The sequence below is a fragment of the Apostichopus japonicus genome, chromosome 2, assembly GCF_037975245.1.
Source record: "Apostichopus japonicus isolate 1M-3 chromosome 2, ASM3797524v1, whole genome shotgun sequence".
In the NCBI taxonomy this organism is placed as follows: Eukaryota; Metazoa; Echinodermata; class Holothuroidea; order Aspidochirotida; family Stichopodidae; genus Apostichopus; species Apostichopus japonicus.
The window spans coordinates 18,721,759-18,745,553 of NC_092562.1; the positions used below are offsets into that span (position 1 = coordinate 18,721,759).

The following is a 23,795-nucleotide window of genomic DNA, read 5'->3' on the forward strand; positions in this document are numbered from 1 at the left end:
AGAGAGCATTTTATTTTTGAGGCTTACAGCATTTGCATCTGAATAATGTACTGCATTCAAGGATACACTAGTCCCAAGGCACCTTGTCTACTAAACTTTCATTCATTATAATAACTAAGCTTCCGCTTAAAGTCAGGGGAGGATAAGATTTTATGTTGTCGAGGGGAGGAGGGGGTATATCCTGTTGTATCGTTTCTTCTGTGATGCTAAGCCCCCCCCCCATCCCCCCTTCCTCCGACTCTCTCCAAGAAGTTTCCCCGCCCCATGCTTACTACTTAGCCTAGCACACAGGAAATTCGATCAGTTCCCCAGATTAATCACAAAGTTTAATAGGAAAGCAAATACCTTTTAAGTGGCCCCAAAATTACATGTTAATTAAATGCAATACAATATTTTCAAGAACAAAAGTCACTTTGAATGCCATTCAATGGTGCTCTGCCTGTCCAATAAAGTTACACAGTTCTGTTGGTTGAGTTATTAGAATTTATACCAACAACGGATTAAAATAAACATTTATTTCATCAATTTAGCCTCCTAAATGAGTATATGTCTCGGACTATTAATGTTTAAAAAGATCGGTTAGGGGTATTATAAGCCTCACTCTCACATCGACTCATAAAAAAAATACTCTCATGTTTGGTAAATTCAATAAATATCATAGTGAGGGACTCTCGTTAACGCAATTGATATTTCATGTATAGGTTAAGAATATTCCACTTACAGACGTAACAGGTAAAATAAACTAGGTACAAGATGTCCACATGCACCACAGCTGAAATCATCAGTACTGGCTACATTTATAACGTGAATATATATGGCAACTGTATCGAGTCCCCATAAATTATGAATATTTTGCCTGCCAAACGTTAACATTTTGTGTATCGCTATTTTCTGACTTCTGGATATTTAGCCATGTCCCCGTTTTTCGTTGGTGAACACTATTATTCAAGAGCTGCCTTGTCGTAGTTTGTCCGGAGTACTCGTGCTCTTACTCAACCACAATTGCCTGTGATCGACCTCGTGGACTTGTACTCGTGGAATTATGGTACTCTAGTCATGTACTAGTGTCAGATTATATACTGTACTGGTACTCGATCTTAGAGCCCTGTACTCAAAGTTGTACTCATTCCAAGTCTGAGACCTCTATACTAGTACTCATACTGTTGTACTCGAATTACAAACGTGTACAAGCCTGAGCGACGCTGGTAACATTGATCGACCACATATCAAGTAGCGTTTACCGATTAAACATAAAGTAGTCTGTGCTGTTAATGTCGTATGTTTGTTTTATAACATCTCAAATATTTCTGTCATTCTGCATTTTTATTGATTTTTTGCAATTGTATGAACTTAAACGCACTATTCATTTGAAAACTCAGCTCAGTACCAACATCAACACTATTCTCTGGTAATCAGGAGCTGTTAAGCAAATGTTACATTTTTCGCCATCCATAGGCCTAACTGTTTTGAATGAATGTTATCATGCAACCACTGCTGTATCAATGAAGGTATGGCCACAGTCACGGTTCTTTCAATTGTTTCAAGTTTACGAAAACCATATTTTTGTTTTCTTCAAAATGTTCTAGAAATTGAGATAATATCTGGCAATTCAAAATGATTTAATGAAAGGTTTCCTGGGATTCAACAAAACTAATTATATATCAGTCCAGCAGTATACAGTCTCTATGGTTTGGTGAGTGTTTATCTTTAAAAGGGTAGCGGAAAACGGTTGTGAAAATTGTCGCTATGGAGGGGCCAGAATGGATTTGTTGGTAGGCACTGAGCACCCTTTTGTGCGAATGAATATGGAATCAATAAGCCAGTGTCATCTCTGACTAGTATAGTGACTGGTATAGTGACTAGTATAGTGACTGGAATAGTGACTGGTAAAGTGACTGGTATAGTGACTGGTATTGTGACTGGTATAGTGACTATAGTATAGTGACTGGCATAGTGACTAGTAGAGTGACTGGTATAGTGACTGGTACAGTGACTAGTATAGTGACTGGTATAGTTACTAGTATAGTAACTGGTATAGTGACTGGTACAGTGAGTGGTATAGTGACTGGTATAGTGACTGGTATAGTGACTGGTATAGTGACTGGTATAGTGACTGGTATAGTGACTGGTATAGTGACTGGTATAGTAACTGGTATAGTGACTGGTATAGTGACTAGTATAGTTACTGGTATAGTGACTGGTATAGTTACTAGTATAGTGACTGGTATAGTGACTATACTAGTAACTAGTATAGTGACTGGTATAGTGACTGGTATAGTGACTGGTATAGTGACCGGTATAGTGACTGGTATAGTGACCAGTATAGTGACTGGTATAGTGACTAGTGTAGTGACTGGTAGTGTGACTGGTATAGGGACTGGTACAGTGACTGGTATAGTGACTGATATAGTGTCGGGTATAGTGACTGGTGTAGTTAATAGTAAAGTGACTAGTATAGTGACTGGTATAGTGACTGGTGTAGTTACTAGTAAAGTGACTAGTACAGTGACTGGTACAGTGACTGGTATAGTAACTGGTATAGTGTCGGGTATAGTGACTGGTATAGTGACTGGTATTGTGACTGGTATAGTGACTATAGTATAGTGACTGGCATAGTGACTAGTAGAGTGACTGGTATAGTGACTAGTGTAGTGACTGGTAGTGTGACTGGTATAGGGACTGGTACAGTGACTGGTATAGTGACTGATATAGTGTCGGGTATAGTGACTGGTGTAGTTAATAGTAAAGTGACTAGTATAGTGACTGGTATAGTGACTGGTGTAGTTACTAGTAAAGTGACTAGTACAGTGACTGGTACAGTGACTGGTATAGTAACTGGTATAGTGTCGGGTATAGTGACTGGTATAGTGACTGGTATTGTGACTGGTATAGTGACTATAGTATAGTGACTGGCATAGTGACTAGTAGAGTGACTGGTATAGTGACTAGTATAGTAACTATAGTGACTGGTATAGTAACTGGTATAGTGACTGGTATAGTGACTAGTATAGTGACTGGTATAGTAACTGGTATAGTGACTGGTATAGTGACTGGTATAGTGACTAGTATAGTGACTGGTATAGTGACTAGTATAGTAACTATAGTGACTGGTATAGTAACTGGTATAGTGACTGGTATAGTGACTAGTATAGTGACTGGTATAGTAACTGGTATAGTGACTGGTATAGTGACTGGTATAGTGACTGGTATAGTGACTGGTATAGTTACTGGTATAGTAACTATAGTGACTGGTATAGTAACTGGTATAGTGACTGGTATAGTGACTAGTATAGTGACTGGTATAGTAACTGGTATAGTGACTGGTATAGTGACTGGTATAGTGACTAGTATAGTGACTGGTATAGTGACTGGTATAGTGACTGGTATAGTGACTAGTATAGTGACTGTTATAGTTACTAGTATAGTAACTATAGTGACTGGTATAGTAACTGGTATAGTGACTGGTATAGTGACTAGTATAGTGACTGGTATAGTAACTGGTATAGTGACTGGTATAGTGACTGGTATAGTGACTGGTATAGTGACTGGTATAGTACTGGTTTTAACTTGCCAGCTCATCCTTTCTTTGCATGAGAATAATAAGCCGTTTTATACATAGACTCCACAAATACAAATGGTTAAACTTAATTTTGTTAAGAGAACGTTATCGAAATAGTTATATAGAGGTAATTGAAGTTTGAGTCAATCTTGTTATTGTGTTTAAACGTTTGTCTTTTATACAGAAGCTACCCTTTTCTTAAAATTAACAAGAAAATAAACATATATATAACCGTTTTGGCATAAAACTATAGCAAGGGCGCAAACATGTCACAAGTTTAATTACACATTACAGTTAGTAACGTTTACTTGATTAGTAAGAAATAAAAACTTTATATAATTATGAAAATAGAAGAATAAACCTCACATATTAACAATATGGTTGCTAAATTTCCAAATGATGTAGCGTGAAAACCCATAAAGACTCTCACTCTGCTCTCTGGTGGTCGTAAGACCTCTGCCGATAATAGTCAGACATTGCATCCCCATTCGGCAGTACATTCATACACCTTTGCTTCATATAATATTAATAAATGTAATACAATATCATATAGGTAATTGATCAACGTAAGACTTCTTTGGAAATTATAAACTTGACAACAGCCTAGGTGTTGGCTAGAACAGAGTTCAAACCACACTTAGGGTTAAAAGCTTTGTACTATATTTTTCGCTCTTTAAATTTAGAGCTGTTGCTGAGTTATCATCGGCTTCACAACTGATCCGAGTGTGGTCCACTGCTGTTCGTTACCGTGGCAACTTAATCGGCAGCCGATCGAATCGCTAGTAAGTAACTAATATCTTATTTTATTATATCTCTCAACTTTTGATTCAACGGTGACGACACCAGCATGTATTTATTGTGATCCGAAGGCCGCGAGCCACGTGCTTAGTACTAACAGAGGCTCTATGGGTACCAGTTTAGCGACACGACCTTCAAGTTCACCGTCCTGCTTCAGAATCCCTTCGCCACATCGAAGCTTTATACCATCTAAATGATTACTATCGAATACCATTCAGGCGATGAACCGTTTGGTAAGTACGTATACATGTTAGACTTTCTGAACCTTAACTGTAAAGAACAATAATGATATTTTAACCAACGTGCCATAAATATATGTAAGAGACAATATATACCAAAACATGAAATATGGTACAAATATAAAACAATGCAACCAAACGATATTATACAAATAATAAATGGTTATGAGTGCAATAGTGCAAATATTTCACGAGTTGAAAGATGGAATGTTCCATTCAACGAGGCGCAGCCGTGTTAAATGGAACAACTTACATCTTTCAACGAATGAAATATTTGCACTATTGCACGAATGGAAACCATTCATTATTTGTTTTAAACAACACCTTCAAATTTGGATGTAATTGAATGTAAAATGCACTCATGCAACAGATTGTTTTGAACAGACAGGTTTCTCTGCTCTCTTACCATTGAAAAAAAGTGCTATCAAAAAAGTATAACACATGGTTCTATTTCATAGAGTGCAATAGAGCGGATTTTGCATGCAATCGACGAGCAATTGACCAATCAAATGGCCGGAATATTATTAGGTGTTGTATAATATATACCATTCAATTTCAAGTCAACGAAAGCGAAGGATGCACATTATAGTTAGAAACAAACAAAGGAAGCGAAAGTTAACTAGGCCCAATATGCTTTCCTTTTTTTTCTTTTCTTTTTTTGCTATTTGTAACTATAGTACAAATTAGAATGAAATGGTTCATATTGGATAACAACAACTTACTCATACACAAAACCCTCTCTAAGTAAACAAGAGCTGAATGATAGCATACAACAATTATCAATTTAGAGAACAACGTATAATAATGTTCGTTTAAACGTTCGGCGGTCTGTAACGGGAGGCAAATTTGTTAAATGAAGGAGAACACAATTCTTGAAATGACCATAAAGTTATAGTTCATGTCTGAGACAGTTTTTAGTTTAACAAGTAGAAATTGGATCTGCCCTTTATGAGAAAGACTATTGATGTTAATTCGCTGCATAAAAATGTCCGGTAAGAATGATAAAGAAGCCTGTTTTTGTCGCTTTTGTAAAGCCAACTTAGCACCTTAGACATCGTCGCCGTTAAAACTGTATCAATAGCTGAGAATTTAACTCCACTTTGCACTCGACATGCTAGTCATACGGTAAACCATCCGTCTATCTTAAGCACCGAAACACGTCAAATGTAACATCTTTAGGACTTTACGGAGGATTCCGTACAAGGATATGAGGAAATGTACTAGAAAAAAATAGAAGAAGAGAGTATATATATTGGATAACTTTTATGACGAAAACTTACGTATAATAGTACATAATAAACTGTAAGTTAAACATGTTGTTGAAGAGTTGTTGATGCAAATCTAATCATCGTTTCTGTAATGAACAACCTTGAACATTTTCGTTTAGAGAATATAATAATAATCATAATCATAATAATAATAATAATAATTATCATCATCATCATCATCATCATCATCATCATCATCATCATCATCATCATCATCATCATCATCATCATCATCATCATCATCATCATCATCATCATCAATAACATCATCCTCATAATCATAATCACAGCAATCAAAATAATCACAATAATCATTAAAATTCTTATAATCATTATCATACTCATAATCATAATCATAATCGTAATAATAATCATAAATGTGGGAGAAATACGGAAGGGGCTTATGGATTACAACTTACACGTCGGGTGGTTTCCAATTCAACATTTTAACTCAAATTTGCAATCTTTTCAATTTAGAAAGTCATTTCAAATGGGAGAACTGTAGATTGCTTTTGGGTTGAGAAACCAATCTAACTATGACCCGGCCGGGGATCGAACCTGGAACCTCGCGATTGCTAAGCCTCATTGCTTCAAAAGCGATCGAAATCGACAAGTTCTGTCAACAATAATGAAGTTATACGTTGTCTTTTTCTTCAGTAATATCAAGTTTTATTCAGTTTAACAGTTATTGATATGTAACGTATATTATTATTAGTAATCTTTTGTTACTGACTTCTGTCATTGTCTTCGCATAATCATGAATGAAGAGTGCATGGAATCATGCAAATTAAAGGAGTATTGCTCACCTAATATCACAGTGATTAAGAATGCATTTAGTGCGTAGAGCATCAGTATTAGGATTGTTTTAGTAGTGGCGTCTGTCGTTATATTCTCATCGTATGAGAGGCCGAAGAAAATGACCAAATTAAACGAAATAGCGATCAGGGAAAACACCTGCAAAGAAAAGGAATGGTTTTCATTTCCACACATACTGCTGCATGTTAAGGAGTGATGAGTGAAGTCTTTTAGACCCATACCTCCACAAAAGGAATACAATACAAACAGTATTTTAGTTAATGCATATTAAGAAATGAAAAGTTTCATCAATTATCATAATAATAAAAAAGGCGTCTTTTAAAAATCAAAATGGCGTATATAAAAACAGTTACTTCGTTTAACGTAAGAAATAGATTAAAGTATAGATTAAGTATAGATTCAATAAGCAAAAAGTTATGTTTTTTTCTTCATCCTACATATCATCAAGAGACACGAACTTGTTAACTGCATTTTGAGGAATGTGTCATTTGTTTTTAAATGTTGAGTGTCTCCTTAATTGCTGGTTACCGTTTTATATTGTCTCCTTTATATAAATATGAGCGAAAGTTTGGTCATTCTCTTACCTGTAACCAGTGTTCGACTTTGAGGTGCTCTTGCATTGGCTTACTAGCAGTGTGAGCAATAGCAAAACATATCGATATGATAATAGTTATGGCAAAGCATACTCCGCTTTCGGCTCCAAAGATCGTTATGAAACAGATTTGAATCATTTTTCGAAAGATTTCCAACATTTCCCAATACCAAAATTTTGCTTTGTAGTTTTTCGTTAAGAATTGACACCATCTCGGATAATGAGAAGTCATTTCTGTTGGTTTATTGTTGTCGATTTCAGTAGAGAGTAGAGGAGTGGTTTCGTTACAGGATAATTCATGAGTCTTTAAATTCCTTTTCAGCAGCACGACTGTTATGAGAGGAAAGGCAACTATACATGCGAATCCAACATAGAAAACTTTGTTGAAAATGTTATGATTGGAATTAAGATCATCATCATCACACCGGAATCTTAGGTCAGACCTAACGAATTCAGCCGTCGCGTTGTTGTCTATGGACAAGTTAAATGACTCACAGGCCCACGGAGCGATTTCAAAAGTAACTGAACAAAGTGATGGATACAGCGCAAACAAAACTAAAAATGTCGCAAGGGAGCACCACTCCTTAATCTTCTGAAGAACTTTGGTATCAGCTTCCGTAATTCGCGAGATGCGTGTGGTTTTGTCTTTCCAGAGGTAATAGATGACTGACATATAGTGAAGACCAAGGAAGAACAATATAGTGGATATTGCAACTGCAAAGCCAAATGTGAACTTGAAATAGGGATCCATTTTCAAATTGAAGACGCAATACTGAGGTTTGGCAAAGATTTGAAAGATATTTAGTTCGACCAAATGGAGAAATGTACTGAATGCCGTCGAAAAGGGCCAATGCACATCATCTAGAGCTGAAAACAGACCTCCCATCACTTGATAAAACCCAAGAAAGATTTTCCCCTGCGCTATTAAAACGTCGAAAAATTCATTGGAAGATAGCTTATATCGTCGAGACGCAAAGAGTCCAAGCGACAAGACAATGCCTACCAAGAAAGCACATTCCAGTAGAAAGCCCCGCAAAGGGTTCGATGGACACTTGAAACATTGATCAAATACGGGATAAAAGGTGGTGCTACATGCCGTACATAGCCAGTCTTCATAACCGGGTGCACAGTGCGTTTCCAACCCATCCTTGGTTAGGCAACTTTCATACCGAGGACATTTATTAGCTTTCGGCATAGCAAAACCATTGTAATTTATTTTCGATTGGCTTGCTTCAATAGTGTCTTTCTTTAAATTCTCGCAAACTAATCCAAATTGTTTCTCGTTTGCGGAAAGCAGGATTGTGAAATTCCGTGCGTAACCGTTTTTAATTGAGGGAATGTCATTACTGCATGAGATCCCTTCATCAGTACATAGACTACATGGGCCAAAACGGTCGGTTCGGTAGTAACCGTCCGCGCAATAACAAGCTCTAAAGCCTGCGTGAAAGCTTTGATTGGTTCCGCTTGGACAGACTATACAATCACTGTGGGACTTGCCCCCTTCGTACGGCACGTAAGTACCATTGGTGCAACGTTTACAGCTAGACGAGCTTGAATACCTAGGAGCGGTCCCTGGAATGTCCTGATAAAATCCACCTAGAATGAATAGACAATGGCTAAACTGTTACAAGACAAAAAAACACCATATAAAACAAACATCATAATCATATTGAATGTTAAACAGTCATAAATTGTGTCTACCAAATAGGTCGGCAATGAAGATAATGACAGTGATGCCCTAGTCATTACCGTGTGTTGTTGGAGAATGAAAATAATATAGGTAAATGGTCGATTTATAGTAATGTGCACCTACAAAATAGGTTACATCTTGCCCATGAAAAGTAAGATGGTAATGCATGTAGAATGTCATTGTTAATTTTGCAAGATATAAACGATTTTTTTTTTACCTGCCGGACATTTTAGACAACCGCGATCCTTTCTGTTGCCATAAGTTCCAACTGGACATGGCTGGCATAGCCATCCGGCAAATTGATGTCCACTCGCTGGATAACATTCGAAGCCGTCCTTACGGAATGCATCTGCGAAATACGGCGAAGTTGGAAAGGTCCCAACGTACGAATCTGGTACACATCTCCTAAGAAGGAAAACACGATTCCGTATGTCATGATGTTGAAGATAAACTACGCGATGAAACGAGACTTGTTCGTTGTCTATGTGACTATGAAACAATATTAACAGATTCATAGCTGCGATATCGTTATGACTTGACCAACATGTGGGACGCGAAATGTGTGTATGTCATGATAAACATATTGAGTTATATCTCTGATCTATCTGTTTCGCGCTACCAGAGTAATATCCAAAAACATGGGCACTTCAATAGTTCAATAACATTTTTCATCTTGCGACAATGTTCACATGCACAACTCTCACAACGAATATATGGCATTGAATTTTTTTTTATAGTTACTTATAATAAGAGCTATGAATAATCTGAATGATAATTTGTATATTTATTTGTTTCATCACAATTTACAGTGTGACGGGAAGTCTCCTATAAAGCCTGTAAGGCTTAACAAAGTAGGAGACTCCCCAAGAAGAAAAAAAAAGAAAGAAAAACTTAAGAATAGAAAAAGAAAAGTTAATAGTAGCATCTACAATGATGAAATAATCGAATTGACTCTACTTGAAATTAGAGTAGGGGTGTGAATAAAAGACTAGAGCACCAATGGTGCAGAAGCTCATACCTTTTCGAGCTTAAAAATGTAGGGTCCAGAAAACTTTATGGCCCATCAAAAGGCCATTTTTCAGATTCCACCAATTTTGGGCCCATGAGGGATAACCCCCCCCCCCCTCCGTTAGCAGAATCCTGGCCACACCACTGGCTATAATTCCTATTTTCCCCCTTTAAATCCTATTTTACCCACCCTCTCAAACAATACCACTGACCTACCCTATTAAACTTTCTCCCCTCTACCTGAGCAGACCTGAAGCACTCCTTGCCAAAATTTTGGCTGGCTGCCTACATACCCCAGGCTCAAAGACTTTTAAGAATCGGCAAGTGCTGATTGGTTAGAGGGCTCTCATGCTTACAGTTCAACAGTTAATAACAACTCCCAGTCCTGCTTTAATTCCACTAACAGCCTCTGCAGAGCTTAACCACAAATGTAAACAAACACTGCAGAGACTGGGAGACAAATTAAAGGAGCTTTGGCAAAAGGTGAAGGCTCAGATTTTTTTAAACAATGGGGATTAATTGTAATTAATTAACTTTTGACCAAAAATTATTAGGCATCACCTTATTCATACACAATCCAACAATCATCAGTTCAACTTTGAATATGATCCATCAAAATCTTGAGGAGATTGAGATACTTGAAAATATTACAAAGAATGACCCCAGATGACCCCCTAAATGACATTTGACCTCAATTTTCCGAACACCCCTCGTAACTCTCATCCCGAGGAACGTTGTGACCAAGTTTCATTATAACTGGCCATACACTGTACGAACAGGAGCAATTTGAAAATATAGGGCCGCGACCCGGGCCACAAAAGACCCCTAGTTGATCTTTGATCTCAAATTCATGAACACCCTGAAGGTAAAACTTCCATAGCACTAACGTGACAAACCCTCAACATTGTACCATGGAATCTGTAGGAGAAGAAGCATTTTGCGTATTTCCACAAAATGGCCCATTACGGCCCACAAGTGACCTTTGACCCCAAATTTCGGACCATCTCTGATGGCCCTATACCCAATGGTCCTTGTGTCCAAGTTTCATGAAATTCCATCAAACACTGTGCGAGTGGGAGCGGTTTTACCAATTGTTGACGGATAGAGTGATAGAGTGATAGAATGATAGAGTGATAGACGCCGCACTGTAACAATAGCTCACACCAGCATGCTGGTATGAGCTAAAAATGATTCAACTCACGTTAGCGTGTCCACGCTCCATACACTGTTAGCGTGGACACGCTCCATACACTAAGAGTGGACACGCTCAATGCACAGTTAGCGTGTCCACAATCCATACACTGTTAGCGTGTCCACGCTCCATACCCTGTTAGCGTGGACTCGCTCCATACACTGTAAGAGTGGACACGTTCCATGCACAGTTATCGTGGACACGCTCCATACACTGTTTGTAGAAATATGGGTATAACCCTTGCTCTTTTACAAAAAATAACAATAACATCTTACGGCACTTACAACTGTACATCCCTTCTTGTCAAAGTCGGGATCGTGACCAGATGACCACAGGATGTGTATCTGCAAATGGATATATATACATATGTTCGTAATTGAAATTATAGTAGTGAAAAAACTTCCAGCCTCCCACTGGGATTCGAACCCGGCCTTGCGCTTTACATGCGGACACCCTAATCAGTATGCTATGGACGCTGTTTGTACGTTCAGATGTTCGAAACCTGTAGGGACCTGCCATCTGTAGCGAACAAAGCTAAGTTCTGTTTCATATATATATATATATATATATATATATATATATATATATATATATATATATATATATATATATATATATATATATATATATATATATATATATATATATATATATATATATATATATATATATATATATATATATATATATATATATATATTCCAGTTGCAGACAATCTAATATCTGGAAAGACATATTCCGCACTGTTTGAAAATTTCATCTCAATAATGTATATACTGTATATATATATGTATATATATATATATATATATATGTACAGGTGCGTATCCAGGGGGGGGCGTTGGGGGCGCGCGCCCCCCGGGTAAGAAAAAGAGGAGAGAAAATAAAGAAGAAAAAAGGAAAAAAGAGGGGAAAAAAGAAGAGGAGGAGAGGAAGGAAGAGAAAAGAAAAAGAAGAAAGAGAGAAAAAGGAGAAAAAGAGGGAGTAAAAGAAAAACGCGAAGACACCGGGAAGAGAAAGAGGAACAGTGACATCATTACAGCGCTGAAGGGTAGCCAGTGACGGATCAATGATTTCGTAAAAGTTTGACTCACCCTACCCCTTACACCGACAACTCCATTTTTCGACGTTTCCATTTTCCTCTCTCACTAATGATCTATATATATATACTATATATGGTCTATCATAACGCGAAGAAGAAGAATTGTGCTATCAAACCAACTGTGGCTGGTCTCGAACTCGATCGTGTCGTTGGGGAACATGACGATTTTTGGGATGGGGGTGACCGCCCGCCCCCCCCCCCATTCAACATTGTTTTAAATGATATCACTAAGTAATTTCAAAATAGAGAGTGCTTAGATGCAACTTACAAGGCCTGGGAAGTGTCATTTCCAGCGTTCTGGGAGACATTTTCGGCAAAAATTTGCTTGTACGCTTCGCGCCAAGCTATGGTGGCACTACGCTGAGATAATTTGCCTACAGGCTTCGCCCTCCCTTGGCAAATTCCTCGCTACGCGCCTGTTCGAATTTGTGACGCAAACAGCAGATATCACATCACATCAGTGAGCATGAAAATGGCGTTCCAGGATGAAAAGCCTCAAAACTGTCCGACTTGCCTGAAAAAATACCCCAAAATTTTCGCGCAAGAAGCGCGCGTTCAACGTGTTAATGTCAATATCATATAAGCAACCATCGGTTAATACATCGCATGCCATCATGTACCGTACGGTCCGTTCAAATTGCGCAGTATACCGCGGGATGCTAATGTAAACAACGACATGTCTCATGTAGATGTATAAAAAGCATGGAGGTCCAATTATGTCAAAACTCTCTTTTACATTAGTAATGGCGAATTAGGGGCTGCACCCCCGCCGCGCAGTGGCGGAGCGTCCATACGGTCAGGGGGGCGCATGCCCCCCCCCCCTGACGGACTCAAATGGACTGCTGGCGCGTTTTTCAGCTCTCTTTACCACTTTTTACTTATTCTAGATTATTGACTTTTTTATTGCGCTCTCATCTACTTATTGACATTTCTCACATTTTGTTGCTGTAATTTGGAGATGACACCTATTTATTCTTCGTTTATCTGCAAATTAGCCAGGCCCGGAAAAGGTCATTTCCGGCGATCTAGGGAGTATCTTTACTCAAAAATTTTCTGTACGCTACGCGCCAACCAGTGGTGGCGCTCCGCTTAGATAGTGTTGAAAGCGCCCCTACAGACCATTCTCGCTCCTCCTGACCAATACCCCTAGCTCCGCCACTTCCGCCGCGCCTCCTACGCCTATGTGTATAGTGTTCGGTTGAAGGAAATATCTGCTATTTTTTCATTTCCTTCAACCAAGTTTTATAATAGCCGTTATAACAGGTTTTAATATTTCTACACCAATAAATTAACTGTGTCGGAATTTTAGAAAATTTCGGACCAACATTCTGCATCACACTTCCCTCTACTCGTGCAATTTTGACCAGTCTGTTAGGGGTTCAAAGAAGTTTTTCTATATTGGTTGTCCATAGATGAAATTTTGTACAACATTATGGGTATGTTTTCAAGTGAGTTTATTCACCAGAAATGTGAATTTTCAAATTCGGAACAAATATGGGACTTAAAACCTTGAAAAGTGGTGCTGACGGGTATTGTGGGCCGTGACGTAGAATCACCTACAAAAGCAAAGACCCACAGGAGATGCGATCAGGTCGAACATGATGTGTGCCGGGTTCACAATCTTCAAAAAGGTTATGGATGGAAAAAAAACTATTAGGAAATACTTGGTTCTCAGGCAAAAAGTGTACATCTGGTTGGTCATTTCAAGCCCGAGAAGTGCCGTTTCCGGTGATCTGGGGGGTATCAAAATAAGAAATTTTCTTGTACGCTGCGCGCCAACCGATGGTGGCGCTCCGCTTAGATAGTAATTCGCGCCCCCCGGGTTTGAAAATCCTGGATACGCGCCTGATGTATATATATATATATATATATATATATATATATATATATATATATATATATATATATATATATATATATATATATACATAAAATTTGCAATTGTAATTTATACTTACATTGTCGCATTTTTCGTTAGGGGTTGGAGAGTTTCATCGGTGATGTTTTCAATAGGATTTAAATAAATGTGACTGTGAAAAGTAGAATGTAGAAATCAATACAACGTTAACACACAATTAAACAAAGTTATAAAATTATAGAATTATATATTTCTCATTGGCTTCATAACTAAAATCCAACTTTTTTTTCGGAAGAACCATCAGAATCGTGTTCATTCTTCTATCAATAAATATAGTTTAATGTTTAAGGAAAATGTTTTGAATATTATTCATTCGGCATTGTATATCCCTTGATGATTCTTTTACTTACATGTTATTTAGGGATCCGTTAGATGTTGCAAATATACCTCCTTCAATAGCCTTCAACCGATTTCCAAAAAGGTATCTGGAACATAGCAAAATATTTATTTATATATATTTTTTTTATACTAGGGCGAGTTTTATGTTGATGATGTTTCCTAACTCAACGTCAATTCCAGCAGTAAAGTGGTAAAAAGGAGGGCAGCAGATAACCGTTAGAAGGCATCCTAGTCACGTGACAATTCGTTTCACCTTGCCATTTTATGTTCTTTATCTTTATTTACTTTGTGAAATGGAACAATTAAAGGGATAAAAATATCAATATTTGACACGAAATCCGTCAAAGTGGTTGGAAAACGTAGTGACCTACATGATCCTTGAAAAATGAAAAAAAAAATGAAAAAGCTCTCCGCAATGATGGGCATCATTTTCCATCCTGATCTGTTACGTAATAGAATCGACGAACAATTATACGATAAAAGGAACAGAGGTCAGGAGTATGTCTCTACTCCTCCTCCCACCCCCTCATTCCTTCCCGACACACAAATACATACACCCACATACACCAGTATACACACGCACACACCATGTTCCAAATTAGGAGGCTAGTAGTTGCTATCATCTTGATCTACATGGACAGCAGGGATACCTTTGTCAATGTAAAATTATAAGACACTTACAGGATTTTAAGTTGTGTGTTGCGAAACGCACCGTCTTCAATTTCCTCCAATTCTCCATGAAAGAGAGTCCTAACATCATAAAGAAGAAATAAGCGCTAAATAAATTGCTTCATATATCACTTCCTCAAGCTTAAGAATAAAAATCAGGCGAGGTTGGCATATGGGAATGATACTCTTTTCCTTGAAAAACACTGAAATAAGAAAACGCCACCAGCCCCCCCCCCCACCCCTCCCACCAGCCTGGCCGCAACCATATATATTCCAGGTTTCAGCGCCCGAAGCAAAGTATCAAGAGAACTCACCCATACCCACCCCCCCCAACGACGTATAGAATATTACAACAACAACCAAGGGCGTAGGAACCGGGGGGCTGGGGGCGCCAGCCCCCCAGTGAAAAATGTGGAGGGGCGGAAGTATCATTCCGCCCCCCCCCCCCCGCTTCGCAAGTCAGAAAACCCCTTTTTCATTTCCAAATGAGATCAAAACTTTCATTTGGAGCACCAAATTGCATCTAAGGCCAGGTGAAAATACAAAATTAAGTTTACAAAATGGAGTCGGTGTTGAAGTGTGCTATATTGCACCAAATTGCATTTGAGGCTACCTGGAAATGCAAAAAATTACAAAGGGGAGGGGGACCCCTCCCCTTAGACCCCTCCCCCAGGTCGGCCATAAGTCTTCAGTCCCCCACTCAAAAGTACCTTCCTACGCCACTGACAACAACAAATACTGTGTGCATATAAGCCGTGTCACTTTTGTGAAAACATTGTTACAGTTACAGTTTTAAAAACGCGGCAAGGGTGGCTAGTAGGATCTTCTATATGGCGGACACGCAACCATAATAAAAATGGTGGTGTGCCTAGAATAATTGGCACCTGAGGCGGCTCTTTTCTTTGTCACCTCGTGCAGGGCCTTCTGTCCTGGTGGAGGAGTCTTTGGGGGGAGGAGCGTCTCCCTTCCCTTAGAGAAATTGTTGTTAATGTAAGGCTGCTTAGATGCAAAATGGTCCTATCTTTGGCAAAGCTTTGATCTGATATAAGATCAAATGTGGCATAGCATCCACTCCCACCCTTGACTGGTACCCAGGCGGAATCCCCCACCCCCCCCCCCCCCTCCCTCACCCACCCACCCTCGCCCCAAATAGTCGAAAGCGACATTATGTCAACTAATAGGAAACTCTTGAGATAATTCAAAACTCGAATAATTGATTTACAATTCCATTAGATTGTTCAGGTCAGCAAATACAGATGCAGATATCGTCTTGAATTTGTTCCGTTGCAGTAGTAATGAAACCAACTGGGTCTGATTCTTGAATAAATCTTCTGGTATCTCATACAGCAGGTTTTCACTTAAATCTCTGTAAACAAAAGGAACATTGATTGATTGAAATTATTTTAAGTCTACGTACACTGAACACTTATACACTGTTCGTCCATTAACCTGACAGACACAACTCAGATGTTTGAAGAAGCGAGAATAACCTTCTCAAACTTCAACCTGCGATCCCAGCTCCATTGTATTTCAATAATTAGGCTTTCAAAATCGAAACGTTAGTGTCAGCCTTTCTGTCTATATATAAGTAATGGTCCTTTCTTTAAAAATAAGAAAAGTCACCCAAGATAGAGCCTGGTCACGAAAACCAAACAACTTGATACATTCTCAATCCCAGTCCCCTAATAAAAAGAGACACAACTTGATACTTGCTCAACAACAGTCCCCTAATACATCGAGACACAACTTGACACATTCTCAACCCGAGTCCCCTAATACATAGACACACAACTTGACACATTCTCAACCGCAGATCCCTAATACACCGAGACACAAATTGATACATTCTCAATCACTGTCCCCTAATACATGGAAACACAACTTGATACATTCTCAACCACTGTCCCCTAATAAACAGAGACACAACTTGATACAATCTCAACCGAAGTCTTCTAATACACCGAGACACAACTTGATACAATCTCACCCGGTCCCCTAATACATCGAGACACAACTTGACACATTCTCAACCACAGTCCCCTAATACATGGAGACACAACTTGATACAATCTCACCCGGTTCCCTAATAAATCGAGACACAACTTGACACATTCTCAACAGCAGTCCCCTAATACATCGAGACACAACTTGACACATTCTCAACCACAGTCCCCTTATACATCGAGACACAACTTGATACAATCTCACCCGGTTCCCTAATAAATCGAGACACAACTTGACACATTCTCAACAGCAGTCCCCTAATACATCGAGACACAACTTGACACATTCTCAAACAAAGTCTCCTAATACATCGAGACATAACTTGAAACATTCTCAACCAGAGTCCCCTAATACATAGAGACACAACTTGATACATTCTCCACCCCAATCCCCTAATACACCGAGACACAACTTGACACATTCTCAACCACTGTCCCCTAATACATGGAGACACAACTTGATACAATCTCACCTGGTTCCCTAATAAATCGAGACACAACTTGACACATTCTCAACAGCAGTCCCCTAATACATCGAGACACAACTTGACACATTCTCAACCACAGTCCCCTTATACATCGAGACACAACTTGATACAATCTCACCCGGTTCCCTAATAAATCGAGACACAACTTGACACATTCTCAACAGCAGTCCCCTAATACATCGAGACACAACTTGACACATTCTCAACCACAGTCCCCTTATACATAGAGACACAACTTGATACAATCTCAACCGCAGTCCACTAATAAACAGAGACACAACTTGATGCATTCTCAACCACTGTCCCCTAATACACCGAGACACAACTTAGCACATTCAAAACCACTGTCCCCTAATACATCGAGACACAACTTGATTCATTCTCAACAACAGTCCCCTAATACATGGAGACACAACTTGATACAATCTCAACCACAGTCCCCTTATACATAGAGACACAACTTGATACAATCTCAACCAAAGTCTTCTAAGACACAACTTGATGCATTCTCAACCACTGTCCCCTAATACATGGAGACACAACTTGATACAATCTCACCCGGTTCCCTAATAAATCGAGACACAACGACACATTCTCAACAGCAGTCCCCTAATACATCGAGACACAACTTGACACATTCTCAACCACAGTCCCCTAATACATCGAGACACAACTTGATACAATCTCACCCGGTTCCCTAATAAATCGAGACACAACTTGACACATTCTCAACCGCAGTCCCCTAATACATAGAGACACAACTTGATACATTCGCAACCACTGTCCCATAATACATCGAGACACAACTTGATACATTCTCCACCCCAATCCCCTAATACACCGAGACACAACTTGACACATTCTCAACCACTGTCCCCTAATACATGGAGACACAACTTGATACAATCTCACCCGGTTCCCTAATAAATCGAGACACAACTTGACACATTCTCAACAGCAGTCCCCTAATACATCGAGACACAACTTGACACATTCTCAACCACAGTCCCCTTATACATCGAGACACAACTTGATACAATCTCACCCGGTTCCCTAATAAATCGAGACACAACTTGACACATTCTCAACAGCAGTCCCCTAATACATCGAGACACAACTTGACACATTCTCAACCACAGTCCCCTTATACATAGAGACACAACTTGATACAATCTCAACCGCAGTCCCCTAATAAACAGAGACACAACTTGATGCATTCTCAACCACTGTCCCCTAATACACCGAGACACAACTTAGCACATTCAAAACCACTGTCCCCTAATACATCGAGACACAACTTGATTCATTCTCAACCGCAGTCCCCTAATACATGGAGACACAACTTGATACAATCTCAACCACAGTCCCCTTATACATAGAGACACAACTTGATACAATCTCAACCAAAGTCTTCTAAGACACAACTTGATGCATTCTCAACCACTGTCCCCTAATACATGGAGACACAACTTGAAACAATCTCACCCGGTTCCCTAATAAATCGAGACACAACTTGACACATTCTCAACAGCAGTCCCCTAATACATCGAGACACAACTTGACACATTCTCAACCACAGTCCCCTAATACATCGAGACACAACTTGATACAATCTCACCCGGTTCCCTAATAAATCGAGACACAACTTGACACATTCTCAACCGCAGTCCCCTAATACATAGAGACACAACTTGATACATTCGCAACCACTGTCCCATAATACATCGAGACACAACTTGACACATTCTCAACCACAGTCCCATAATACACGGAGACACAACTTGATACAATCTCATCCGGTTCCTTAATACATCGAGACACAACTTGACACATTCTCAACCACAGTCCCATAATACACGGAGTCACAACTTTATACAATCTCACCCGGTTCCCTAATGCATAGAGACACAACTTGATACATTCTCACCCGGTCCCCTAATACATCGAGACACAACTTGACACATTCTCAACCACAGTCCCATAATACACGGAGACACAACTTGATACAATCTCACCCGGTCCCCTAATACATCGAGACACAACTTGACACATTCTCAACCGCAGTCCCCTAATACATAGAGACACAACTTGATACTTCTCAACCACTGTCCCATAATACATCGAGACACAACTTGACACATTCTCAACCACAGTCCCATAATACATGGAGACACAACTTGATACAATCTCACCCGGTTCCCTAATACATCGAGACACAACTTGACACATTCTCAACCGCAGTCCCCTAATACATGGAGTCACAACTTGATACAATCTCACCCGGTTCCCTAATGCATAGAGACACAATTTGACACATTCTCACCCGGTCCCCTAATACATCGAGACACAACTTGACACATTCTCAACCGCAGTCCCCTAATGCATGGAGTCACAACTTGATACAATCTCACCCGGTTCCCTAATGCATCGAGACACAACTTGATACATTTTCAACCACCGTCCCTTTGAACTGTTGATTCTAGTACTTTTTTATGCATGAGCAACTGCTGTACAATGGTGTGAGAAGAATAAAGTGGATTTTTCATTGGTCGGTTGATTTAAGTCTGACATAAAAAGTTATAATACAACAAATGTATTATTCATCATCACAGGTGAACATATACACATTGTGGCATACATGTGGTTTAAATTAACTCACGCTGCTCGAATGCTGGTATTTCTAAACAACATTGGGGGTAAACTTTCCAGGTTGTTCTGCCCAAGTTCTCTGTAATTGGAACGTATTTCAAAGCGTTAACATACAAACAAAGTGACGCATTATTTGTACATGCATATAGATACACCACCGCAGATGAGAATACTGTGGCACATGCATGGAAAGGTAATTGAGCATATATTATTTGTCAAGGAGTCAAGTATAAATGATACTTACAGCCATAGTATTAGTGTGATTTTGGCAAAAGCATTTTCCCCAATCCGTTCAAGTTGATTTCTGGAGAAATACAGCTGTCTGTAAAATTATATCGTATACCATGTAGAAGCTTTAATTTATTACAGAAAAAAATGTCATTATAACCATGTTTTTAATTAATCGAAGTATAACACTACGGAATAATAAACGGATGCGATATTGGAGGAGCTGTTCCATGACAGGAATCCAGGCTATATCGATAGCTGTTCTACATATTTTATGTTAAAACTATTTTCAAAGCTAGTAGGCAATCCATGGAATTGCGGATCTCATCCCAAAACAATGTGGCCATATAGGCATAGAGAAAAATTCATTCAATAAAATGCAATCATTAAAGAACGTCTTTATGGGTACAACACTTTCACCTATTTTAACATTTACTTAGCTGTCGATAGAACAGTTTCCTTTTTATTAAATTTTAAAGTTCTATTATGTTTTTTTAAGTATAATCAACAATGGCTAGCGGAATACCCAGTTTTGGTCCGTACACAAGTTTGCCAAGTTTGCCCTTTACCTCCTTTGATCACCTGACCTTTGGCCCTATGAAGACTTGGTCAACTTACAGGCACTAAAACCATTCTCCAGCCACATACTCAATAGGTTTGAAGTCAATCAGTCCTGTTCAATGAGTCGTTTGCGAAACGCTTTTTAACTCGGATTTGGCCATGTTTGACCTTTCAATTCCTTTGATCACGTGATCCTTGGCGTTTTCAATTAATTACTGCACTTGTGGATTGGTCCATATTGTTTATTGTGGAGTAGGGTAATGGCTACAATGCTGTTTATTTAATTCGACCTTTGACCGTATGACGTCATTGGTCGCAAAGTTGCAACAACCTATGCCCAGGCACATACCGATCGAGTTTGAAGTCCATCGGCCTTTTGCTGAAGGAGTAGTTTGCACAAGGCTTTTTCCTACAAATTTAACAAAGTTTGATTTCTTTGGGGTGGAGGGGGGGGGGGATTAAACTCCAACGTTTTACCCTATGACTTCATAAGTCACCGAGCTGGCACTACAACCCACGCACACACTCACCGAGTTTGAAGTTAATAGGTGTTTAGAAGTTTGTGTTATTATGCCGTATTATGGTACCACCCCACCCTCCTCCATTAAGTCAAACTAACCCACCAAGTTTCAATTCAGAACCTCAAGGGGTGTGAGGTGGGCAGCAATAAGAGTACCAATTTTGCAAATAAAAAATGATCGATAGACTACAACATCATATCATCCCCATTACACTGTGCATGTGTAGAACTGAGATACAAAAAAGTTACATTGTGGTGGACTGGCAAATTAAGAGCGTCCTTCGCGTGTGGGCATTCTAATTCTATTTTGAACCGAGTTTCTCTTAATAGCACATTGTCATTTGACTGTCTTTTCTAACTTTCAATAACATTGAACATTTGAACTATGTTTGGTTTTTATTTTTCCACAAAAAGAGAACTTTATCAATTAACGTAAGGACATATATCTATAATATGTGTATATTTGTGCCGCGGGAGACAGCAACCTCAATATACAACACATTTTTGAAGGAAATAATTGACATAACGGTGTCTCTCCGAATGTTTTACTCACACTTCACGTACTCCGTCCAGAAAGTCGTTCTCAATTTCACGCCATCGTGTATTCTCAATTTGTCTATAAAGTATTTTAAATTAAATCGTCATTAAATAAAACAAAACACGGACATTAATATATATATATATATATATATATATATATATATATATATATATATATATATATATATATATATATATATATATATATATATATATATATATATATATATATATATATATATATATATATATATATATATATGGGAAGTGTCATTTCCAGCGATCTGGGAGGCATTTTCGGCCAAAATTTGCTTAGCTTCGTGCCAACAAATGGTCCTGGGTAGTGCCATTTCCAGCGATCTGGGAGGCTTTTTCGGCAAAAATTTTATTGTACGCTTCGCGCCTTCTGGTGGCGCTACGCTTAGATAATTTGCCTACAGGCTGCGCCCCTCCCTTGGCAAATTCTTCGCTACGCGCCTGTTCGACTTTGTTAAGCAAACAGCTGATATCACATCATATCAGTGAGCATGAAAATGGCGTTCCAGGATGAACAGCCCCAAAATTGTCCGACTTGCCCGAAAAAATAACCGCGCGTTCAACATGTTAATGTCAATATCATATAAGCGAGCATCGGTTATTACATCGCATGCCATCGTGTCCCGTATAGGTCCGTGAAAGTTGCGCAGTATACCGCGGGATGCTAAATGTAGACAACAAAATGTCTTATGTAGATGGAGAAAAAGCATGGAGGTCCAACTATGTCAAAACTCTCTTTAACATTAGTAATGGCGAATAAGGGGCTGCAGCCCCTCCCCCCCCCACCCGCCTCCTACGCCTATGTGTGTAGTGTTCGGTTTCGGAAATATCTGCTATTTTTTCATTTCCTTCAACGAAGTTTTATAATAGCCGTTATAAGAGGTTTTAATATTTCTATACACCAATAAATTAACTGTGTCTGAATTTTCGAAAATTTCGGACCAACATTCTTCATCACACTTCCCTCTACTCGTGCAATTTTGACCGGGTTGAACGAGGTGTTTCTATATTGGTTGTCCATAGATGAAATTTTGTGCAACATTTTGGGTATGTTTGGAAGTGAGTTGATTCACGAGAAACGTAAATTTTCAAATTCTGAACAAAAAATGGGCTTAAAACCTTGAAAAGTGGGGCTGACGGATATTGTGTGCCGTGACGTAGAATCACCTACAAAAGCAACGATCCACAGGACATGCGATGAGGTCGAACATGATTTGTGACTGGTGACAATCTTCAAAAAGGTTATGGATGGAAAAAAATTATTAGGAAATACTTGGTTCTCAGGCAAAAAGTGTACATCTGGTTGGTCATTTTCAAGCCCGAGAAGTGCCATTTCCGGTGATCTGGGTGATATAAAAACCAGAAATTTTCTTGTACGCTGCGCGTCAACCGATGGTAGCGCTCCGCTTAGATAGTAATTCGCGCCCCCCGGGTTAGAAAATCCTGGATACGCCCCCTGATATATATATATATATATATATATATATATATATATATATATATATATATATATATATATATATATATATATATATAATTGAAAATGTAGTGAGTTGGAAAATTCAGAACAGTAAAAAAAG

At 38.9% G+C, this 23,795-nt stretch overlaps 1 protein-coding gene across 4 annotated transcripts in view; it reads right to left on the minus strand.

Moving 5' to 3' along the window:
* Window positions 1-3,690: 3,690 nt before the first annotated feature.
* LOC139980999 (uncharacterized) overlaps window positions 3,691-23,795 on the minus strand; it is a 37,535-nt gene continuing 17,430 nt past the window's right edge. For 3 of the 4 annotated variants that reach the window (XM_071993101.1, XM_071993109.1, XM_071993091.1), the window contains 12 exons: window positions 22,193-22,255; window positions 20,575-20,652; window positions 20,341-20,409; window positions 16,413-16,556; window positions 15,203-15,271; window positions 14,533-14,607; window positions 14,223-14,294; window positions 11,447-11,506; window positions 9,180-9,367; window positions 7,265-8,868; window positions 6,671-6,818; window positions 3,691-5,816 (listed from right to left, as the gene is read on the minus strand). In XM_071993101.1, coding sequence (XP_071849202.1) covers window positions 5,740-5,816; window positions 6,671-6,818; window positions 7,265-8,868; window positions 9,180-9,367; window positions 11,447-11,506; window positions 14,223-14,294; window positions 14,533-14,607; window positions 15,203-15,271; window positions 16,413-16,556; window positions 20,341-20,409; window positions 20,575-20,652; window positions 22,193-22,255 — 2,647 coding nt within the window. In that variant the 3' untranslated portion in view covers window positions 3,691-5,739. The remainder of the gene's footprint in view (window positions 5,817-6,670; window positions 6,819-7,264; window positions 8,869-9,179; window positions 9,368-11,446; window positions 11,507-14,222; window positions 14,295-14,532; window positions 14,608-15,202; window positions 15,272-16,412; window positions 16,557-20,340; window positions 20,410-20,574; window positions 20,653-22,192; window positions 22,256-23,795) is intronic. The other variant, XM_071993117.1, reaches the window with a different exon arrangement.